Source organism: Protopterus annectens, chromosome 3.part1, assembly GCF_019279795.1.
Source record: "Protopterus annectens isolate FY-2018-M chromosome 3.part1, PAN1.0, whole genome shotgun sequence".
Classification (NCBI taxonomy): Eukaryota; Metazoa; Chordata; order Ceratodontiformes; family Protopteridae; genus Protopterus; species Protopterus annectens.
This window is the reverse complement of record NC_056732.1, coordinates 1,494,718,089-1,494,743,575: the sequence shown is the minus strand read 5'-3', so window position 1 is coordinate 1,494,743,575 and position 25,487 is coordinate 1,494,718,089. Positions and strand designations below refer to the sequence as shown.

Here is a 25,487-nt window from a genome sequence, read left to right as displayed (position 1 = left end):
GCATGTTTTGATTATACTGCTGTTAAGAAATGTCTTTTAGAACTGTTTAAGCTAACACCTGAAACATATAGGAAAAAGTTTCGTGAGCATAGACACAAGGCAAATGAAAGTGTGTGTGAATATGTTGCTGAATTGAGCACTTATTTCCATAGGTGGGTGAGTGGATGTCACGTCATCATTTTTGAAGGGCTGGCAGACCTTTTGGTGAGGGAACAAGCCCTTAGCACTTTGCCTGGGGACATGAGGATCTGGTTAGCTGATAGATAATGTGCTACTTCAGATGAGTTGGGGAAGAAGGGAGACCTATACCTGGCAAGCAGGGCAGCCCTGCACAGGAAGGGGACCCCCGGTACTGCTCATGGGTCTAAAGGAACCCATGGTGGGCAGCACAGACTGCTCGAACAGAATCTGCCAGCAGCAGGGGAACCCACTAGTCCAGGTACACGTCCAGGGCCTAGGGTTAAATGTTTTGAATGCAACCAGTGGGGCCATGTGGCATACAGATGTCCACAGAGGCAAGGTGAGGCACCAAAGGTGAGGGAGCCAGTAAGTGGGAAAGACAAAATGCCAATAATAGGTTGTCTTGAGACAACAGGGGTACCAAATTACCATCCCGCAGATGTCCTGAGAGGGAACGATTTGGATGAGGCAGTACCATGTGCTTATGCAGTTACACACAGTGAGGCTAGGAGACAAGCATGTGGTCTGGTAGCCTGGGGGAGACCCATACAGACTGCATACTTGCAGCCAAGACTGGTGAGGTGGTTACTTCAGGGAGGGAGCTACCCTGTAGCCATGAGACTGAAGGTGAGCCACAGCTCTTTGGGGGTACTGATGTTCCCTCGGACAGAGTGACTGCAAAGGTAGAGGTGAGTAGTAGTACCCAGGCTGACAGTGAGGCACCACTGTCAGAGGATGCCAGACGTCCTGTGGAAGGGAAGTTGGGAAGGGTTACAAGGAGAGAGTTGAGACAGGCTCAGTTCTCAGACCCTACCTTGCAAGGCCTGAGGCAGGTAGCTAGGGAGGCACCTGATTCTCAAGGAAAGTGGGAATCTGTATACTGGGACAAAGGGTTACTATACAGAGAGTGGACCCCTGAGGGAGGGCTAGAAGGTGAGAGAGTACAGCAGTTGGTAGTGCCTAGAGCCTACCATCTGGCATTTCTAGCCATAGCCCATGATATTCCCTTTGCAGGTCATATGGGCATAAAACATACAAAGAGGCATATTATGCAGAACTTCTATTGGCCTGGAATTTCCAGAGATGTAACAAGGTAGTGCAGGAACTGTGAGCAGTGCCAAAAGGTAGGCAAGGCAGGAGACAAGGTGAGAGCTCCTTTGATGCCTTTGCCTGTGATTGAGGAGCCATTTCAGAGGGTAGCTATGGATACTGTGGGTCTTCTGAGTACCCCAAGTTCCACAGGGAAAAAGTATATCCTAGTGGTAATGGATTATGCTACATGATACCTTGAGGCAGTGGCTTTGTCCTCCATTGAGGCAGAGAAGGTGGCAAATGCTTTGTTAAAGATTTTAAGCAGGGTAGGTTTCCCAAAAGAAATACTGACTGACAGGGGTGCCAATTTGATGTCAGATCTGCTGGCTTGTCTGTGGAAGTCCTGTGGGGTGAAGCACATGAAGACCACCTCCTACCATCCTCAGACTAATGGTTTTGTTGAGAGGTTAAACTCTACAATCAAGTCCATGCTATGGGCATTTGCAGATCAGTTTCAGAGGGAGTGGGACACATATTTGCCCAATCTGTTGTTTGCTTACAGAGAGGTTCCCAGGAATCCACAGGTTTTTGCCCCTTTGAGTTGCTGTATGGGCATAGGGTGAGGGGACCTCTAGATTTAATTTGAGATGAGTGGGAAGGTGAGTGTGAGTCTCACAAGGAGTCTGTTGTGGCATACATCCTAAACCTCAGGACAAGGCTCAGGGAACACATGGGCTTGGCCCAGGAGAACCTAGCAGAAGCCCAACAACAGAAAAAGGTGTGGTATGACTGGAATGCTTGAGCTAGAGAGTATGTTGTGGGGCAGCAGGTAATGGATCTCATTCCTGTCAGATAGAACAAGCTGCAAGCAACTTGGGAGGGACCCTACAAGGTGGTAAGAAAGGTGAGTGATGTTAACTACATGGTGGAACTGCTAGGCAGGCGGCATGTGCACAAATTGTACCATGTTAACATGATGAATCCTTACTATGATAGGGAGACCCTTGTGCTGAGCATTTGCAGTGGATTGCAGGAGGAGTCTGAGGGAGATCTGGAGACTGATCTTCTCAGTGAGGCTCGGGCTGACACCTCAGTGGAAGGGGTAGCAATGTCCCAGCAGCTATCTCCTACCCAGGTTCAAGAAATCCGAGCAGTGTCTTAGGAATTTGGGGACATGTTCACTGGGAAACCAGGGTGCACCCACCTAGTGCAGCACCAGGTGGATACAGGACCCCAAAGGCCTATTAGACAGGGCCCTTATAGGGTGCCTGAGAGAGTCAAACAGACTCTGAGGGAGGAGGTACAGGAGATGCTGGAACTAGGGGTGATTCAAGAGTCCAACAGTCCCTGGACCTCTCTAGTGGTGCTGGTGCCAAAGAAGGATGGCAGCACCAGGTTCTGTGTGGACTACAGGAAATTAAATAGTCACACAGATTCGGATGCTTATCCCATGCCTAGGACAGATGAGGCCCTAGAGCAGCTGGGTGGAGCTAAGTATCTTAAAACCATTGATCTTACCAAGGGTTACTGGCAGGTGCCCTTGACTCCCAGTGCTAGAGAGAATTCAGCCTTCGTGACACCTTTTGGCTTGTATGAGTTCACAAAGATGCCCTTTGGGATGAAGAATGCCCCAGTGACTTTCCAGAGGCTGGTAGATAATACCCTAGAAGGAGCAGGAGGGTTTGCCCTTGCTTACCTAGATGATATATCCATCTAAAGCCATTCCTGGCCAGAGCACCTTCAGCATGTCAGGGAGACTACACCGGGCAGGTTGACTATTAAGCTGAGCAAATGTCAGGTGGGTATGGCAGAGATCTGCTACCAAGGACATAGAGTGGGGAGTGGTAAGATAAGGCCAGAACCTGCCAAAGTGGATGCTATTTAGGCATGGCCTGCACCTGTTACTAAAAAGCAGGTGAGGACATTTTTAGGGACAGCAGGGTACTACAGAAAGTTCATCCCCAGTTATAGTACCATAGCTGCTCCCCTCACAGACCTGACAAGGAAAAGAGGCCAGATAAGGTAAAGTGGAGCCTAGAATGTGAGCAGGCATTCCAGAAGCTTAAAGAAGGTTTGTGAGGACCCCCTGTGTTAGCGAGTTCAGATTACTGCAAAGAATTTGCTGTGCAGGTGGATGCTTTGAACCATGGGGTTGAAGCTGTACTTAGCCAGATTTCTTCAGATGGGGAAGAGCACCCAGTGGTTTATCTCAGTCATAGGCTCCAACCCAGGGAGGAATGCTATGCAGCTGTAGAAAAGGACTGTCTAGCCATAGTGTGGGCAGTGCAGAAACTTCAGCCTTATCTGTATGGAAGGAAGTTTACTGTTATGACAGATCACAACTCCCTAACATGGTTAAATAGAGCCAGCCAGCAAAATGCCAAGTTGCTAAGATGGAGCCTAGGATTGCAAGCATATGATATGTCAGTGCAGCACTGCAGTGGGGTTAGCAATGCCAATGCAGATGGGCTCTCAAGACAGGGAATGGGGTAGGTACACTCAGATAGACCTAACCCTCTCAAGCGGCGTTTCTCAGGGGTCACTTGAAAAACTAGGTTGAGTTCTCAGGGGGGGGAGGGGTGAAAACTGGTAGAGATGAGTGAAGGCTGCCAGCCTAGTCAAATAGAATTTGGTACATAATTCTATTATTTGTAAATACTGTGAAATGTTGAAATACAGGCTTGCTTCTTAAATGAAAAAAATGTGTTGTGAAATGTTGAACTTAAAACAATGTGGCAACATTACCATCTGCTGTAAAGAAAGCTAAGTCAAGCATTTTTTGTTGGTCCTTTAAAATTAAAATTATTTCATTACTGCCTTTGATGTTTACAAGTCGGCATTAGTCTGGCTAGATGAAGGCTTCCTGCCTATTGTTTTAAGGCTAAAGTTAATAACCACAATTTACATATGGAATGTCCTTTACTGCTTCAAGTATAAAAGAATGTAAATGCAGTTTCTGTCAGCCTGGGAACACCAGGAAAGTGTGAAATAATGTAATGTTTTATCAGAACTGCAGTTTCAATTTAAACAGAGAACCAGAAGGCATTAAGCATTTTTTGTCTTGATATCCAACTCATCAGCACTTTGCCTGTTGTCTTATGTAAGTTGTCTTAGACTTGTGTTTTCTTTTAGAGATAGCTAGAATTAAAGGTTTAGACTAAGTGTTTTTCTGTGATGTCAGAACTGTACTACTGATTTATTTTAAGTATTTCTGTGTGATCTCTGAACTTTTGACTAGCACTGTATAGTAGAAAGTATTGTCTTGTGGTTTTAATTGTTTATTATTAAATATTTTAAAACTTTTTAACTGTGGTTGTTTTGTGTAGAGATAGTATAAGTTCTAGAGTACATTGCATATTTATAGAGTTTACTGTTCAGGTCACTCCAAATAAGCTTTGACTGTTTAGTCACATCTACCAATTGGATAATAATATTGCACAGTAATAATTGAACACCCTTTTAAGGGCCTTTGAATAGCTGATAATTATTAGTGGGTAGTCGCAGCTGGTACTACCTTATAGTCTGGTTAAAAAGGGGCCCAGCTGGAGAACCTGTGCCAGCCTTCCCCAGAAGTGTCAGTGTAGTTGTGTAAACTCTTATCTCAAAGTGTGTGTGTGTGTGTGTGTGTGTGTGTGTGTGTGTCTGTGTGTGTGTGTGTGTGTGTGTGTGTGTGTGTGTGTGTGTGTGTGTGTGTGTGTGTGTGTGTGTGTGTGTGTGTGTCAGCTACTTGAGCAGGGACACAAAGCACTGGTTGGGCAGAGAGGGTGCTGGAGATTTTGGCTTGCCCACTACGCTGAGATCTGGACCCTATAGCTGTGCCAGTGGGGAGTCTTATTGGGGAGCAAGGGGGTGACTAGCCCCAGATTGACTGTGATCTCTGTGTGCTCTTAAGGGAAATTGCACTTTACTGTTTGTATTTATTATCCTTTTCTCATATATGATATGCCATTTCTGGTGTTAGTGGTGAGGATTGAGGCTCTTTGATTGCTGTGCCAGGGCATGGGTGTCACAATGAATATGAACAGTGACTCAACACACATAGTATCTGAAAAGCTGACTGATGTGCGGGAAGAAGTGGAAACTTTAGTGGTCTGCCAATCCCTGAGTGTAGGGAAGGTTGCAGCCCACAGTGGAGATCCAGTGTTCCAACTCTGATGTAGTAACTGAGAAATTTACTAGCAGATAACCTGTTGCTTCTCGGCACTAATGTCACTGCACACCACACATGGGGGCGGAACTGAAGGTACAATAAAATAATAAAATTACTAAGGTGTTAGATGATAACATCTTACCTTATCTTAGTCTTAGCCCAGATGGCAATGTGGATATTAGTGCCACAGCAAGGGTGCGGCAGAGCGGGCAGCTGCCATGGTTGCAACCAGTGAAGGTGTGTGATCAAAGGTTTTGAAAATGTGCCAACTGCTCCCTGCCTGAAAGTATAGTCATTGTCATAATGCATTTAAGCAGCCTTGACTGCATGACTGCAGCTGCATAAATGACGGTGTGTGTGAAGCTAGTGAAGAGCTGTTATGCATGTATGAACCTCTTTGTTTAAAAGTAATGACAGTTTCATTACTACAACATAGGAAAGAGTTTTGTGTGTGTATGTGTGTGTATGTCTGTGCTCTTGTGTGTGTGTGTGTGTGTGTGTGTGTGTGTGTGTGTGTGTGTGTGTGTGTGTGTGTGTGTGTGTGTGTGTGTGTGTGTGTGTATATATATATATATATATATATATATATATATATATACACACAAAAATAATATATATATATATATATATATATATATATATATATATATATATATATATATATATATATATTTATACCACACACACACATATATGTATCTATACAGTGGATATAAAAAGTGTACACACCCTGTTAAAATGCCAGGTTTTTGTGATATAAAAAAATTAGACCACAATAAATCCTTTCAAAACTTTTCCCACCTTTAATGTGACGTATAACCTGTGCAATTCAATTGAAAAACAAAGAAATCTGTTAGGGGAAAAATATAAAAAATAAAAAACATACAATAAGTTGGTTGCATAAGTGTACACACCCTTAAACTAATACTTTGATGAAGCACCTTTTGATTTAATTACAGCATTCAGTCTTCTTGTGTAGGAGTCTATCAGCATGGCACATCTTGACTTGGCAATATTTGCCCACTCTTCCTTGCAAAAGCACTCCAAATCTGTCAGAGTGGAAGGGCATCTCTTTTGCACAGCCCTCTTCAGGCCAACCCACAGATTTTCTATTGGATTTAGGTCTGGGCTCTGGCTGGACCATTCCAAAACTTTAATTTTCTTCTGGTGAAGCCATTCTTTTGTTAATTTGGATGTATACTTGGGGTCATTGTCATGTTGAAATGTGAAATTCCTCTTCATCTTCATCTTTCTAGCAGATGCCTGAAGGTTTTGGGCCAAACGTTACTGGTATTTGGAACTGTTCATAATTCCGTTCACCCTGACTAAATCCCGAGTTCTAGCTGAAGAAAAGCAACCCCAAAGCATGATACTGCCACTACCATGCTTCACCGTGTGGATGGTGTCCTTTTGGGGATGCAAAGTGTTGTTTTTGCGTCAAACACACCTTTTGGAATTGTGGCCAAAAAGTTCGACCTTGGTCTCTTCAGACCTTAACACATTTTTCCACATGCTTTTGGGAGACTTGTTGTATTGTTTTGGAAATTTTAGCTGGGCCTGCATGTTTTTCTGTGTAAGAAAAGGCTTCTGTCTTGCAACCCTACTCCATAAGCAAGACATATGGAGAATACAGGAGACTGTTGTCACATGTACTACATAACCAGTACTTGCCAGAATTTCCTGCAGCTCCTTCACTGTTGTTGTAGGTCTGTTGGCAGCCTGTCTGACCAGTTTTTGTCTTGTCTTTTCATCAATTTTGGAGGGACGTGCAGTTCTTGCAAAGTCACTGTTGTCCCATACTTTCTCCACTTTTTGATGATTGTCTTCACTGTGTTCCATGGTATATCCACTGCTGTGGAAATTCTTTTGTACCCTTCTCCTGACTGATACCTTTCAACAATGCTTTGTAAGCTCTTTGCAAACCATGGTTTTTGCTGTAGCAGGCAACTGAGTAAATGTCAGGAAAATCCTACTAGAACAGCTGAACTTTATTTGGGGTTAATCAGAGTTTCTTTAATTGATAGCAGATGTGTACCCAAGAAGACTAAATGTTGTAATTAAAGAAAAAAGGTGCTTCAACAAAGCGTTAGTTTAGGGTGTGTACACTTATGCAACCAGCTTGTTGTCTTTTTTTTTTTTATTTTTTTTTCCTAACAGATTTGTTTTCAATTAGATTGTACAGTTATAGGTCGCATTAAGGTCGGGGAAAAGTTTTGAAAATATTCATTTGTGGTGTCATTTTTTTTTTTATCACAAAAGCCCATTTATTTAGGGGTAAGGTTGTATACTTTTTCCTGTATGTATATATATATATATATATATATATATATATATATATATATATATATATATATATATATATATATATATATATATAAATAACAACATAAAATGATCAACTTCAGTTTTTTTCAGTTTTTTGAGTGATCTTCTTCCTCTATCTATAGTCAGCAATGAATGACAGACCTGACGAACATTTAGAAATGGTCTTTATCTGTCACTCCTGGGACTTCAGCTACTAATTTCTTGCCACCCCTATAGTACCTTTCTTAGGCAGTGTCACAAGGACAAAACTCCTGACATAAAAATACTAACCAAAAACAACCCCAAGGTTGTTGCAAGGAGTCTTAACATGAAACTGCACTCACTGGAAGCAGTCCTCACCCTGGAGGATGCAGACATTTGTGCAGTCATGGAGACCTGGTTCAAGGCTGTGGAGAGCACCCTGACCATATCCATACTAGGTTATACCTCCTTCCACATGTTCAGACCACAAACTGAAGTCAAGAAAACTAAAGGAGGTGGTGTATCAATATTCATCAAGGATAAACACACCTCCAGATTGGTTAAACAATATGGCACCCTAAAGATACTTCAGGTGCAATTAACTGTTGGTAGGACACCTACTCAAGTCATTTCCAGCTACAGAACCCCATCCATGAATCAGGACACACAGTCTGCCTATTTGGATAAACTTGAGTCTATCAAGATACATCTTAATACCATAGTTTTGGGAGACATTAACTACCCTAGCACTGACTGAGTAAACTGCACTAGCATCGACTGGGTAAATTACTTGTGCTCAAACTCACTTGCCCAAAGGTTCCTCGACTTTGTCAACTCCAGTTCTCTAGACCAGCTGGTTGACACCCCAAGCAGGAGCACCAACATCCTGGACCTGGTGCTTACAAATATGGGAGACCACTGTAGCTCCCCCACTGTGAGTTCATCCCTGGTGAGATCTGACCACAAATCAATCTCATTTGACTTAACTATCACACCTGACCCTCCCCTAGCAGCAACCAGACTAAAAAACTTCTCCAAAACATTATAACCTCTTACGGCATGGTGTAAATAACTTCAATTCACGTCTACCCTCAGACGGAACAGGTAACTATGCCGAGCTCTACACCAATGCCCTATACAAGCACCTGTATAACTGCATTGGGTAAGCAGTACCTGTTAGGACCAAAACAAGCTCTTCAAAGAAAAGCAAACCTGCCTGGTGGACAACCACCATTAACAGGCTTTACAATAAAAGGAAGAAACTGCTGCCCAAGAGTAAGAAGGAGTGGCCTCTAAACTGGAGACACTCCTTCCTCAGCTTAAATAAGCAAATAAGACTTTTTGTAAAGTCCTCCAAGGCAAACTATGAATCTAAGTTAGCTTCCTCAATCAAGGACAACCATACGGCGTTCTTTAGTTACATCTGTAATCTAAAAGGTAAGGCTCAGATTTGCACCAAACAGGTAGCTAATGGTAACAAATACAATGATTACAAATATGGGAGACCACAGTAGCTCCCCCACTGTGAGTTCATCCCTGGGGAGATCTGACCACAAATCAATCTCATTTGACTTAACTATCACACCTGACCCTCCCCTAGCAGCAACCAGACTAAAAAACTTCTCCAAAACAGATTATAACCTCTTACGGCATGGTGTAAATAGCTTCAATTCACGTCTCCCCTCAGACTGAACAGGTAACTATGCCGAGCTCTACACCAATGCCCTATACAAGCACCTGTATAACAGCATTGAGTAAACACTACCTGTTAGGACCAAAACAAGTTCTTCAAAGAAAAGCAAACCTGCCTGGTGGACAACCATCATTAACAGGCTTTACAATAAAAGGAAGAAACTGCTGCCCAAGAGTAAGAAGGAGTGGCCTCTAAACTGGAGACACTCCTTCCTCAGCTGAAATAAGCAAAAAAGACTTTTTGTAAAGTCCTCCAAGGCAAACTACGAATCTAAGTTAGCTTCCTCAATCAAGGACAACCATAAGGCGTTCTTTAGTTACATCTATAATCTAAAAGGTAAGGCTCAGATTTGCACCAAACAGGTAGTTAATGGTAACACATACAATGAGCCGGTGGAGATAGCTAACCTGCTAGCCAACAGATTTGATAAAAACTTCACTCCCCCATTCCCACCACATGTACTTCATGACATCCCTACTACCTCTTCCTTGCCTTGTATTTCTAAACAGCAAGTCATAAATGCTCTCTCTATGGCCAGAAACACAGCATCAATGGAACCTGATAACATTCCAGGCTGCATCCTACATGGACTCAAACAAGAATTAGCATCACCATTGGCTACTCTTTTCAATCTTAGTCTAAGCACTAGCTTAGTCCCCGCTGAATGGAAAACAGCTGCCGTTATCCCCTTGCACAAAGGTGGTACTTCTACTGATGACTCTAGAAAGTACAGACCTATTAACCTGACTAGTCCTATCTGCAAGGTCATGGAAAGAATCATCATGGACCTTATCAACAAAGATATAGGTAATCTCCAAACACTAGAGCCTACCAAGTTTGGATTTGTCAAGGGGATGTCATGCTTGTTAAACCTGGTGGACATCTTTAAGATGGTCACAAGGGCCCTGGACAAGAGGAAGTCTGTGCATACAGCCTACCTAGACCTGGCCAGGGCATTTGACACTGTCCCAGACCTGGGCATCATTGACAAACTCTCCCAGATAGACATCAACCCTTATATCATAAGGTGGGTTGTGAACTGGCTCTCTTATAGAACCCATGCAGTCAAAATAGGGGAATCCACTTCCAACAGCAGACCCATTACCAGTGGTGTTCCACAGGGATCAGTTCTGGGACCTCTACTGTTAGGAATCTATTTTTCCGGCATACAAGCTAATACCAAGGGACTGTGGCTGACAAAGTTTGCTGATGACTACAAACTGTATGCAGTCATAGAATCTCCAAACTATGTCAACATCCTTCAAGAAGGACTTACGTAAAGAGATGATTGGTGCCAAAGTCATGGCCTCAAACTCAATGCAAAAAAAGTGTATTATCATCCCTTTCAGCAAGAGTGATATTCCTGCAAATTACTATATCAATGGCAATACCCTAAGTACGCACTCAGTGGTGAGAGATCTGGGCACTCAGTTTGACGACAACCTTGCCTTTGATCACCATGTCTCCAGAGTAGTAAGAAGGGCATTCTGTATGGCTCACCTCATAAGTAAGGGCATTGCCTCCAGAAAACGTGAAGTTATCACCTCCCTGTACTCTTCACTCATTAGGCCAATAATTGAGTACAACGCTCCTTTTAGCATTTACCTTTCAAAGCACCTGCAGCAACTGGAGAGACCACAAAGGTTCCTCACAAAGAAAATTCAAGGTTTTCAGCAGCTATCCTATGTGGATCAGCTGAAATCACTGTCACTTTATTCTGTTTCATACAGACTACTCAGAAGCAAGCTCTGCCTTGCATATAAGGCAACCTCTGACCCCACTTTAATGGAAATTCTGCACATCCACAAGTCAAATGGCACACGGGTTACTCACTCTAAAGACATAAACCTGGTATGTGACATCAATAGCACCTGCTGGAGGGACAGATTTGTCTCCCAGAGGTTACTACACCTTTGGAATAGACTCTCACTTCATGTCAAACAGAGCACCTCATTGGCCCTCTTCAAACACAATCTCGATGACTGGATGGGTAACCGTAAATTCACCCCGGCAGTTCCACCTGTGTCCCTCTTGGACAGGTGCAAAAGGTGTTAATCATGGTAACAAGGGTAAAATTTGGTTAGACTTGTAACGACCCTTGGGCCATTAGCCTAATAACTTCCTATGATCCTATGATCCTATGATAGTGGAGCAGTGGAATGACCATACTCTACTTTTCAACCTCTTAGCACAAGAAATCTGGAAAAGGCCAAAAATAATGGTGAACAAAGGCCCAAAACTAGTGACATATTTTAAATATTTTTCTTAGAAACTTACTTAGAAAGTCACTAGATTAAAAGGTTCTGTGTTACCATGTATTTTCTGAAGGTTATGAAATCTGAAACTCAAATATCTGTCATTATTTAGTGAATTCAGTCCTCACAGATTTGTCAGGAAACCACAATTTGTTTGAGGAGGAAAAAAAAATATGAGAGAAAAATCTGGACATTCTGCAAAAATCTGGACAGTTGAAAGGTATGGGAGTGACTGCAGTGGGGGAATAGAGCCAGGTCCGTCTTTATGTATAGGCAAACTAGGTAACTGCCTAGGGTGCTGTGCCACTGCGTGTTTGTAGGGGCAATTTTTCCCCGTTTATGTATTTGTTTTTTAGAGTAATGTTTCTTTTCTCTAAAAAATTAATAAATAAAGCACCCCTACAAGGCAAAAAGAAAAATGCATCCACTGAACGAACACAATGAGGAGGTGGAGCTTCAGTTAAGTATTTCACTTTACCTTAAATGCTGTGAGGTCACAAGATTACAGACTTTGGAACATTCAAATGTTAGGTTCAAATGTGCCTGAACAATTTTGTTTGTTTTTGTCTTGTAGACAAATTGTAGTATTTGAACATCAAGGGAAAGAAGCACTGCAGAGACATTCTTAAAAAAGGAAAAAGGCATGGTGCTGGATGCTGGTGAGAAAAATGTTATTACTTTTACAATAATGCTGGAAGACTGATCAGCCAGATATGCTGGGCAATGCTTAGGTTGAGATGGAAGGAATGGTGAGGTGAGAGAAGTGTTATTTCTATAGAATGATGCTGATAGTAATCAACCACATTTTTTTAATATTCTTCTGGCTTTGTGATTTGTCTGGAGTAACTCAGATTGGAATAGTTTAAAGTGTGGCAAATTGTTTGTGTAGGCTGTGAAAGCATACCTCTTGACTTCTTAGCAATAAATCTGGAAAAAGCCTAAAATAATGGGGGGACAAAGGACCAAAAATAAAGACAGATTTAAAATATTGCTCTTATAAACTAAGAAAGTTGTTAGAAAAACAGCATTTGTGTTAGCATGCATTTTCTGAAGGATATGAAATCTGAACCTTAAATGTAAGTCATTATTTAGTGACTTCAATACTCAGTGATTTGACAGAAAACCACACATTTTATGACAAACAGCCTAAAAATATGAGGCAAAAATCTGGATATTCTGCAAAAATCTGTACTGGTGAGAGATATGGCTAGAGATGAAATAATATTACATAGCCATCAGATGTAGTAGCTATAATTGCTGGGTGGGGTTTGGGGTTGGCTGGATGAAAGTAACCCTCTTGTTATTTCCTCAGTTTAAACAGTCACTATCTGGCTTAGCAGTACTAGTGTGTATTTGTGAGAAAAAGATAGACTACTTAACAAGACTATGGAGAAAAATGACTAGCTGTCTGCTGTTTGCTTATTATTTTGGTTTTGCAAGACTCATGATTATGTGAAGTAAAGTGCAATACTTTAATGTGTAGCAACTATTAGGAACAAAGCTGAAATACATTACATAGTCATTCTCTTTTATTACAATCAGATCAGAAATGCACATAGAAGTGATGGCAACTGCTTGCCAGGGGCTGTCTGGATGAAAGTAACTGACACCACTGTCACTTGCTCAGTTTGTCATCTCTCAAAAAACACCAAGACTGTATAAGTGGAGTATGACATGAGCTTAGTAATCACCTTTGCTGCGAACCCCAACTATTCTAAAACCAGTCCTGCTCATAGATGTAGCAGAAGGTCTCTGCTACTTGTTTGGGAGAGTGGGGTGCTGGCGATGATGTCATTGTTTCATTACCAATCTTCTCAAACCACAGAGGTCTCTATATCTGGTATTGAGTTGGGGACAGAGTGGTCATTATTTCTTTAACTTTCCTCATAAACGTCAGAGGGGGTGCAGAGAGAGTCATTATAGCATGTATAGGAGCACTGTACTGCCTCTAGAAGTAACATGTTCAGACTTCTTCAGATGACCAGTGACACTAGTAACATTCTTTTATACTTTAACCAATTAACTCATTAATAAAATTAATTGAAAACAATTTATTTGAAAGACTTTTATAAAATAAAACTCATTGGAATATTGCTGTGTTCCACCTGTTTTATCTTATGTTGGAAATATTATTGTAATCTTTTTTTCCATTTTCCTCACAATCAACTGATTAATATACAGGTGGCTGTCTTTTGGGGTAGAGTAATAAGCATGTTGTGTATATATGTCCAATAGCAAGTATATCATGTTCTGTCTTATTTTTCAGTTTTTCCCCAGACTGACATCCAAAGGGTACACAGAAGATGGCTGTTTTTTTCAGGTAGGAGATAAAGACACATAAATTTGACAACAGCAGGTTAAAGTATTTGTTTTAATTCTACCTAATTTAATATCATAGAGGGGTACACTGAAAGAGACTACCTATTTTGAGATTGTTGGTAAGGGGGGAGGGCAGGTACTATTCCTAGATATAATTTATGTATCCTCAAAGCATTTGTCTTCAGTTTATCGTGAAGTAGTGTTTGGTCAGCTTTGAGTATTACAACTTGGATGTAACTTATTTCTTCCTTGAAACAAAACAGTACGATTGAATTTCTTTTCCATATGCATGATTTTTGATCAGGTCATCACTGTATTGAAACGTTGGGGAAAAAGCTCCAAAATGCCCATCAGAGCATCTATATCATATGGCTTGCTAGTGTCTAGAAGGTCCATGCTTAATTTAGTTATTACAGGGTAGTCTGTGTCAGTTAGTATGTGCTGAAAGGATGCAGGAAAAAGCAGAATTGAATAGTGAGACTGATTTTTTTCCATAACCATGGTTATTGTTCAGGCAGTCATTGGATGAAAAGTTAAAAAGAAACTCTAAAATATATCTCACAGCATCCAGAAACCTCATGGCTTCTGAGGACCGCTGGGCCTCAGATGCCCAGCTTAAAACTGTTGTTTCTATTCCAGTTATTACAGGGCAGGCCTTGTTTGTTAGGGTGTGCTGAAAAGAAGCAGGTGAAGACTAAATTTGTTTCTTTGTTCAGGCAATCACTGGATGAAAAGGTTGTTAAAAAACATTAAAATGTACCATGGACCATCTAGAAACCTCATGCCTTAATACTGTTATTTTCATTGGACTTATTACTGACTAGTCTTGGTTAGTTAGGATGCACTGAAAGTATGCAGGTAAAAACAAAGTTGGAGTAAGAACTTCTCCCTTTGATCATGGATTTTGTTCTGGCAATCATTAGATGAAAAAGGTTGTTTAAAAAACTATAAAATGCATCTCAGAGCATCTTGAAAATGCATGGCTTCTGAGGGCCTTGCAGTCCCCAGACCCCTGGCTTAATACTGTTATTTCCAATGTAGCTATTACAGTATAGTCTTGGCTAGATAGAGTGTGCTGAAAAAATGTGAGTGAAGACCAAATATGTCTCTTTGATCATGGTTTTTGTTCAGGCAATCCTTAGATGAAAAGGTTGTTTAAAAAAACTCTAAAATGCATCTCAAAGCATCTAGAAACCACATGGCTTCTGGGGCCCCCCAGACCACTGGCTTAATGTATTTCTTTCCTCCACAGTTGTCAGACTGCAGTCCTGCCTAGATAGAATGTGTTGAATTAATGAATGAACTACGGAATGAATAAATGAACAACTGCAGAAAAAAAAACTGAAGCGTAAGACAAATTCTGAGAAAAGGAAGGAAAAAAAGTAATCTGGGCAGTGGTGGGGGTGAGGCTTCATGGAGTATTTTTGCCTAGGGTGCCAGTTTACATAAGGCTGGTCCTGAACATAGCAAAATGATCTGCTTTTTATTTCTTTAATTTTCTTTTCTTTCTTTTTTTTTTTTCTTCAATTTTGTCTGATAGTCTGAAGGCCTTTTTTTGTCCTAAACTTTTATTAAAGACTTTTTTTTTTTCGCTCCTCAACTTTGTCCTAGCTACAGCCAGCTAGTGGTGCAATGACTGAGTTAAGATGAAAAGGAAAGGACCTAACGGTCTGGGTAAGGCGGCAAAACAAAATGATCTCTGACTCAGTTACATGCTGAGTTTAATCCTATGTGCAATTTGCATAGTCTCTCTGTGTATCTGCGTGGGTTTTTCTCCAGGTACTCCAGTTGTCTTCCACTTCTCAAAAACATGCTGGTTGTCTCACTACTCTAAATTGTTAATATATACTGCATGTAGGTTGTGGCTTAAAAGGAACAGTGCTAGGATAAACCCTCCTCTATTGTGCTGTGATTAATAACATTTCTATTTTATTATTACAAAGAAAGAAAAATGTGGTAGTAGTGTTCAAAATAATTCACAAAGAAAATAGAAAAAGACTGGAGACAGAAAATACATTTTAATAAGTGCAAGTGCTTTCATTCTGACAGACATAATGAAGTTCTAGCGTTATGTTTGTGAGAATGAAAGCACTTACAATTAAAATTTATTTTCCAGTTCCAATATATCATTTTAATGTATTTATTATTATATTTGTACTCAGTCATTTTAGCTTTTTTTTACTCATTACTACTTTTTGTAAGGCTTACAATTTCATTTGAGCTTATTGTGACTTCGCACTGGTGTATTTGCATGTGACTGCGGTGAATTTCCTTGAATACCAATAGCACAAAATACAAGAAGATGTGCAAAAAAATGCCAAGCACTATTTTCCATAGGAAATCACTGCCAGGGTAATTTCTAAGTATGCACCAACAGTGCTTCCCTTCTTTAAAAATATTTCCTCCTTCTTTGAGTTTGTGCAATGGTAGAGTTGATGCAAAATTAAGTTGGGGTGGGGTGGAGTGGAGCTTGCGCTTCTGCAAAAAATGCTATTACTGTTTCACTCTTCTGAGTCTCAGGCATTTGTTTTTTGGCATTTCTGTTGGCACTTAACAGCTGAATTATTCATACTAACTCCATAACACCTCACTACATATTGCATAAATCTTAAGCTTGCAATATAATTATCCAGAATCCAGTGATCCGATTTCAATGCCTGCTTTATCCATTTCTGGACTGTGGGGGAGCCAGATATCTGTAAAATAAGCACCTGTGCCCAGCTATGTCTGAAAATTGTCTGAGTGGTTCAGTGCATTTAGCTTTTCAACACAATTATTTAAAAACACTATTAAGTTCTTAGTGTTAAATTAAATACCCCTAAATATAATTCCTCATGTCCTTCTGTCTACTACCCCAACTTATTTCAAATGTATCAGGTTGCAATTTCACATTCTTAGCTCTGTCTACCACTCAAATACATGATGGTAACAAGACAACCATTCACTTGAAAATGAAGCAGTAATATACAATGCCTTGCTTTGTTAACTATTTAAATATTAGAATGTAGGAGACATTTAGATTTATTAAGGGCAGGTCCTGCTTTCTTATCTTGGTTGATATCTTCAGAAAAGTTACTGAAGCAATAGATGGGGGCAAAACAATGCACTCCACACATCTAGAGCTTTCAAGGGCATTCCACCCCACCCCACACTCAGGTATTACAGATAAAGTATAATACCCTGTGTATCTCATTGGATAGCAAACTGGCTCACAGTAGAACCTAGGACGTTACAGCTGTCAGCTATACCTCTTCCAAAAGACCTGTCTCTCAAAGTGTACTCCAAGGTTCAGTCCTTGGGTCACTCTACTTTGGAATTTAATTCTTGGAGCTCAAAGCTTTGTGATGACTGTAAACTTGGGTGCCATCATCAACCCTTCAGAGGACACCACAATCTTCTGAAATACTCTGTCCCAAACCAATAGCTGTTGTCAAAACTATGGACTAAAATCAAATGCCAAGAAGCATATAATCACATCCTTCAGCATGACTCCTTGTGACCATCACATTGACAACACACACCTGAAAATTGACTCTGTATTATGTATCCGGGAATCTGCGTCAGCAATGAACTGCCTTTTAATTACCATGTATTCATTGTTGCAAGGAAGTCCTTTTTCCATTGCAAAGCTTAAATCTAAGGGTATTATGTTCAGATCTAGAGATATAATTGTTCTACTGTATTCGGCAGTTACTAGGCAGATCATTGAGTATAATGCCCTTTTCAATATGCACCTATCGAAACACTGTTCAATAAAAAAGTTAAGTGCCTAAATCATAAAAAGCTATGCAAATTATCTCAAAGTTTGTCTATCTTCTCGGTATCATACAGGCTACTGAGAGGTGACCTCTACCTTGTGTATAGAACTTCAATAGACCCTATTCTGCCAGATGTATTACTCATTCACAAGAACAATGGTATAGTAAATGCCTGTAAAAGGGATCTCATTGTCTTTTGCAAAAGAAACAGAACATGTTGGAGGGATAGGTTTATATCACAGAGAATTTCACTTTTAACGAATTGTCTTTCAGTGTGTCTTCCAGTGCACATAAAGGAAACTACTTTGCTTACCCTATTCAAATGTAATTTGGATGAACAACTGGGTAACCACAAATTCACCCTCGTTTTAGTATTCCTGTCCCACACTGATAGAGAAACTATGTAAATGTCCCAATATATCCTTCTTCAGCCCATTCTGAGTTATTTCTATGCAAAATTTAAGGATTAAAGACTACCATAGGAATCTAAGGCTAGGCTTCTTAATATGCTCCTAATAAGTAAGAACCTATGAACCTAAGCCACCGTACATGACCAATAATGTTAAGTAGATGTGATCCTCAGTATATGATGGCATCCAAAGGATGAAGTGACACAATGTTATCAAAAGTTTATCTACAGAATAAAAACAAGTTGCAATGCCTGGTCTCAAGAATGTGCAATTAAAGATCAGTTCAGGTGTTAGTAGGTTGATGATATTTCTATGATTAACAGGAGTCTTACAAAAAGCCTGTTCCTTCCACCCTTACTTCAAATTGGAAAGATACTGCTGGTATGCCAAAATATAAACATATAGGATAACTGTCCTGTTCTCTCCATTTGAAATAAATTTTGGGGTCAGAATACAACAATACTTAAACTATACATTCTACTGAGCATCTTAGTCACAACTTTTGAACATTAAAACAACTATATATAAACTTCACCAAACTATATTGCTAAGACCTCTCTAGTAATTTCATTTTTTAAACAATCATAGGCTGTATGACTTGTGATAACTTCTCTTTACAGTATTTTATGCCTGGGGAAAAGTTCCTGTTTTCAAGAGAAATGGTTTGATGAAAAGGCAGCCATATAAAATGAAATGCATACACATTTCTTGTTTACAATACACCTTTATAAATCACTTAGTTTATGATTAAGTTCTCATTTTTAATCTTTACCAAAAGGCAAATGACATGACATTGCAGTCATGAAAGTTGCAAGTATAATATATATATATATATATATATATATATATATATATATATATATGACAAAAACAAAGGCGGGGAATGAACACTTCCTGTGTAAAATCACAGATCTGTGAAATGGGAAATTTCACTGAGTCATATCTTGAACTGTCTTATTATTGTTGCTTTGCAGATATTAGGAAAAAGAATTACAAATTACAGAAAAGTTGCAAGTATTGCTTATTATGGCAATACATATGACAAAAACAAAGGCAGGGAGTAATCACTGTCTGGGCATAATTACCGGTCTGTGACATGAAAAATGTAAAAGAGCCATACCTTGAATTGTCTTCTTATTGTTGTTCTAGTGATGTTTTCACCAGCAAAAAGAATGGCATAGGGTTCCAGCAGGACATTGAAGGACTCCGTAGAGCCTTTAACATCAATTTCCATCACAATTACATCACGTATAGAAGGCCCTTTTTCTGCAATGATCATCTGTTTCTCTTTTTCAGAATCACTGAAAAAATATAATAGATTTTAAAATATTATTTAAATAACTGACTAAATTAGACTGCTGTAAACAATAATCATTCCCAACATGCATGCATCCTCGCCTATTACTATCATGTAAAAATTAGCCAACAATTCAAGAAAGATTTGCCCTGATATTAATTTCCCAATATACAAAGTCATGAACATCATTTCTACCTCACAACTGTCCTCATAACAATCAATCTCAAATAATGCATACGGCCTCCATTTGCATTGGGGAATGCTGCTTTGCTCCATCACCTAGCTTCCTTTCTAACTATCTCAAACCATGCCTTTTCAATTCTGGGCCCCAGACTAGGGGATACTGATACCAGATATCTGCTCAGCCTATTTTTTTCCCAGAATTTATAACTAAACTTCTATAAACAGCTGCAAGAACATGAAATATTCTCTTGTGACCCACACTCCCCACCTGACCCTGTACTAGCTGCTGTGTCACTACTCTACCTGTCTTGTTAAATACTGGCTAAACACTTAACAAAATGCTTAATGTAAATAGTATACATATTGTAAATTGTTAAACTACTAGTTAGTTACCTCTGTTAGTCTGGATACCTTTTGACTGTGACTATCAGTTACTTATTTCTGTTCTCATTACTCCATCTTTCATATGATAAAACCTGATGAGTAGCTTATGTTGCATTAAATACCTTCCTGTTTTTTTTTTTTTTTTTTTTAATCAAAATTTTTATTAAATATTTGTTCACAAAACATGCAGAAAAAGATAACAAGACATATACATGTGGCACAGTTGATGTTACAGAGTGCATACCATAAGCATGTAATAATAGTTATTGCCCACTTTACTCATTAACATTCAAATTAAGTAGAATTACCATTTGTGTTACTACGAGGATATGGTTACATTATAAGTTAGTCCAAGAGCATTTATCATATAGCAGTTCTCTTGTACATTATTATACAATTTAGAATTACCATTTGTGTTACTACGAGGATATGGTTATATTATAAGTCAGTCCAAGAGCTTTTATCATATAGCAGTTCTCTTGTACATTATTATACAATTTAGAATTACCATTTGTGTTACTACGAGGATATGGTTATATTATAAATTAGTCCAAGAGCTTTTATCATATAGCAGTTCTCTTGTAGATTATTTTACAACTGCGAGCAATATTAGAGGTATAACATCAACCTATATAATGATAACAATCTACTCTACTAAACCTTATATACATATATACAAATATGTCACCTTAATTATTGTGGTTACTAATCTCAACAAAGTGATGTGTTTACTATCCTTATATAATTAGTATTTAACATACTGTTTATGACAGAATATCAATTAATGCTTTGCAGTACCTTTGATAGTAGGTTTGGTTCTTCTGACTTTTTGTATAAAGCTTCTTGGCCAATACATGTTTTTTTGCCATGCTTTTGTATTCTGACCAGGTTAGTCTTGATCTGTCTATCCAGTTTTTTGCTATGGAAGCTTTTAATAGGGTGCATAGTGTTATTATAATGTGTTTAGAGAAATTATTATTATTGCATTTGAATATATGTAGCATAGCTATTTCGCATGACAACGTGAATTTTGAATTCCTGATTTCTCTAAAAGGAATCTAAGTGAGCACCATATTTTTTAAACTGTTTTGCTGCTCCAAAAAATGTTGAGGATATCTGCCTCTTTGTTAGGACAGAAGGAGCAATAGGGTGACTTAGATGGGTTGAATTTGTTAAGGTGGACAGGTATATGGTAGGTATTGTTAAAGACCATGATCTGTGTGTATATTAACTTTTTGTATGGTGTCAATTTCATAGTATTTCTAATAGCTAATTCCTTTTGATTCTCTGTTGTGGTGTTATCTTTTCTTTCCCAAAACTTTGAAAAAAAGAATAGTACTTTGATATTTAATATTTACTATTAATTTATATGTATTTTATATCATTTTCTTTTTACTTAAGAGCAATTTTAGAACTTGTTGTGCTAACTTGACATCTTGCTCAACTACATTGATATTTTGGTTATAGTACTAGGTATAAGATTTGTTTAATTATCAGGTTATATTTATTGCTAGCTTTAAGTAGTTTCATGATATTTTCCATTGGAACTTTTTTTAAATGGTAAAAATCCCATACTGTATCATTTTTTATTAAAGGGCATTTATCTAGATTTATCATATTGTTTGCTAGTTTTATATCTGGGTTGTTATGTATAGATTGCAAACGCATAATTGTGTCTTTTAAATTTATTAATATCAGTAGCTTCTTGAAAATTTCACAGTTGTTTATTAAGATTGGGTGAATTTTTATTGTCTTAAGAGTTTCTTGTTTAAAGCAGGGAATTGTTTTTGGATTAACTTTATAAGTTATAATATCTCGGTGAAATCATTTAATACATAATGGGTACCATTCATTTCTTATTGGGTCATGATTTGCTATCTGCATGATGTGACTTGCATTAATAATTTCATAGCACAATTGAAAATCAGGAAGGCCTAGGCCTCCTTTTTCTTTTGTGGGTATTAGCTTATTATAGCTAATTCTTGTACTTTTTGAGTACCATATGAACTTTGCCAATCGAACTTTTATCTTGTTGAAGAAGGTAACTGGAATTTTCATGAAAATGGTATTCAGATGGTATAAATTCTTAGGCAATATGTTCATTTTTATAACTGAAGCTTTTGATAAGGTAGACAGTTTAAGCTTTTCCCACTTACTAATGTTACCAACTATATCTGACCATGTTTTTTACCTGTATTATTATTGAACATATCTGATTGTGTATGGCTAAAATTTATACCTAAATACTTCAAGGTATATTGTACTTTAACATTAGTCTCTGGAAAGTAAAATTCCTTAAGTCCCAGTGGGTTAATTGGATAAATGATTGACTTCTTAGGATTAATTTCATAGTTAGATACCATGGAAAACTTATCTATGGACGATAGGATTTTATTTAAATCAGTATTGGGATATTGAAAGTAAATATTGAGATGATCTGCAAAAGCTGAATATTTTACTTGAGCGTTTGATACAGAAATAAGATGATGATATGTTCTCTGGGTAATTTGCAGTAGTAATGCTTGTATATAAAAATTATACAGGTTTGGTGAGAGTGGGCATCCCTGTCTGGTTCCATTTGCCATTTGTATTGGGTTAGAAGTTTTCTTATTAATATAAAGAGTTGTAGTTGCTTTAGTATATAATGTTTTAATCATTTTTATGTATTCATTCCAGAGTCCAAATTGATAAAGTACAAAGAGGAGGAATTTTTGATTGACTCTGTCAAAGGCTTTTGTTGCATCTACTGATAATGCATATTTAGGGGATTTGTCCTTGGCACATAAGTAGGTTAGGGCATTGATGGTTAATGTGTTGTCCTTTACTTGTCTCTGACTCATAAATCCTAGCTGTTCAGGTGCTATTATGACTGGGGCTACTTTCTGTATTATTTGTGCTAAAATTGTTGAAAATATCTTGTTATCCATATTTATCAGAGCTATAGGTCTATAGTTATTCGGATTTGTGGGATCTATATTCAGTTTTGGAATAATTACGGTTTTGGAGTTGTTCAGATAAAGGTCTGATATCCACCTTTTATTATATAATTGTATAGTTTTAGAAGTATTGGTGTTATTTGTTGCTTAAAATGTTTATAAAATTCTGCTACATACCTATCAGGACCAGGAGCTTTCCCAGGTTTTAATTTATCAATAGCTTTACTTACTTCCTCTTCTGTTAATGGGCTTTTGAGATTATTAGATTGGGATTCAGTAATCTGAGGGAATTCTAAGTTATTCGCAAAGGTTTGGAATAGGTTGTCATTAATATGATCTTGTGGACCGTAAATGGTTTGAAATATTTCTTCGAAAGCCCCTATTATTTCAATACCAGAGTTATAAATATTGTCTTTATATTTTATTTCTTGTATTTTACAAGTGGGGTTCCTTACATTGATAAGTCTTGCTAACATTTTGGAAGGGGCTTGAGCCCACTCTGCATATTTGTGTAGCATTCTAAGTTCTGTAAATGTATATTGTTGCATTAGAATCTCATTTAACTGTTTCTGTAGACTTGCTATTTGTTTCTCAATAGTAGGAGTGCAATTTCTTTGTAGTTCAAGTTCAAAATGTCTTAGCTTACTTTCTATTTTACTTATATTTTCCCTTTTTTGTTTTTTGTAATATGATGCTTTTTGGATGAGGGTACCCCTAGCCGTAACTTTAAAGGCTGCCCATTGAATATCCAAAGGGATATCACTGTTTGCACAGTTTTCATTTAAGTGCATAAGAAAATTTATAATCTCTTGTTCCACTTCTTTCATTTTCAACAGGTTTGAGTTTAATGTCTAGTTTGATGTAATGTGGGTAGCAAAATCAGTTTTATTTTGTGTTATTATGAGATTTATTTTTGAATGGTCTGATAATGATCTAGGTTCTGAGTTATACTGTACTTTACAATGAGCAAAGCATTGAGAAATTAGAAATATGTCAATTCTAGACCAGGAATTATGGTATGGGGAGAAATATCTGGTACCTAGACTGTCTGTGTTGTTAAGTTCAGGGGATCTGTTAGGTTGAAATCTCCAATTAGTTCTGATAAAAATGCTTTGGCTTGAGGAGATTGAGTATAATTTTTATTTGCCCTATTATTGATCGGATTAATTGTTATATTCCAATCTCCACCAATTATAATGAGATGATCTGGGTACTTATTTAATAAGTTATACATTTCTATAAAGAAATCAAGCTGATAGTTACAAGGACCATAAACATTACAAAGTAATACAGTTTTTTTGTATGTTGGAAGCGTGAAATAGCACCATCTCCCTTTTGTATCATAACTATGTTTAATGATGTTCCCTTCAAAAGATTTCTTAATTATTATAGCTGTTCCTCTTGATGAGGTACTGCCCCCAGCTGCTATTATTTTCTGAATCCATTTAGTGTTTTTATCTGTTCCCTTGTCCCACTGCTTCATAGTCATATGAGTTTCCTGCAAAAAAAGTTATATGTCTTCAACTTGTATCTGAGGTGCATAACTAGCTTTTTCTTTTTAATGTCCTGTAAGCCATTTACATTCCATGAGGCTATGTTAATCATCTTGTGTGAGTATTATTTTAGATATTCCTGTACCTAAATTAACTATGTGTGTTATGGGGGGATCTTTGTCAAAGCATTTTGAGTAAAGGTTACTGTGTGTTGAGAATTAATAGCATGAGAGGAGAAGGTGACATAACTCTCTTTCAGAATTTCCTTGGTGCCTGAATACCTTCCTGTTGTGGTGCCCACTATGCCTTTATTAATATATCCCATTTAATCCAACTGCAAGCTATTTAATCTGTATGCTTGGTCACTCACTTATAATCACCTACTAACAAATCCAAAGCATTTACTCATGTTTGTTTTAGTCTACATCTGTTCTTGTGCCAGTAGTTAATCTAGTAAAATATCTATTGTTCATAGGTTCATAGGGAGTTACTAGGCATGCCATCCAGGAGACCATTAATGAGCCTTGTCCAAATTCTCAATTCTTCCCAAAGCACTATCTGGGTAAGAGACTCGCTGAAGGTCACACATTAGGCAAATTAAGTATTTGTTAAATTATAATTTACAAACATCATGCAGATGGGGCTGGCAAAAGCACACTAATTATGTCTTGCCATGAATTATATTTTGTTTCTACAATATAACATTTGTGCTACTTTACTGTTATAATATTCGGGCTGTGGACAGAATGAGTCTTTTTGGATCACTGCTCAATCCCAGTAGACAAGGAACTCATAACTAGATAAAATAAATAATCCATAAATTCTAAAAGAAAGCTGACTTAAAAAGTTGAATGCAATGGAGGTAGGCATAAAATGTTAGTGACTTTAATTAGTAAAAAAAAAAGATATCTGCATAAAGTACTTATTCTGGTCGGATCATCAATAGGTGTTATTTAAGTTTATCATAAAGATTAGACCTAAAGTGTCTTGTAAGGTAACAAATAATAGATCTTCAGAAGCAGTTCCTATTATGGGGAATACCTCCTTCCTATCAGCAAATAAATGCATCAGCAATGGCATGGCCAGGCTAATAAAACAACAAGTCTTTTCC

At 38.2% G+C, this 25,487-nt stretch overlaps 1 protein-coding gene across 1 annotated transcript in view; it reads right to left on the bottom strand.

Annotated features, from left to right (window-relative positions):
* Window positions 1-25,487, bottom strand: part of DLEC1 (DLEC1 cilia and flagella associated protein) — a 2,498,134-nt gene that overhangs the window by 1,678,626 nt on the left and 794,021 nt on the right. Inside the window, exon 16 of the mRNA XM_044067561.1 lies at window positions 19,204-19,384. Within this exon, the coding sequence (XP_043923496.1) occupies window positions 19,204-19,384 (181 nt within the window). The remainder of the gene's footprint in view (window positions 1-19,203; window positions 19,385-25,487) is intronic.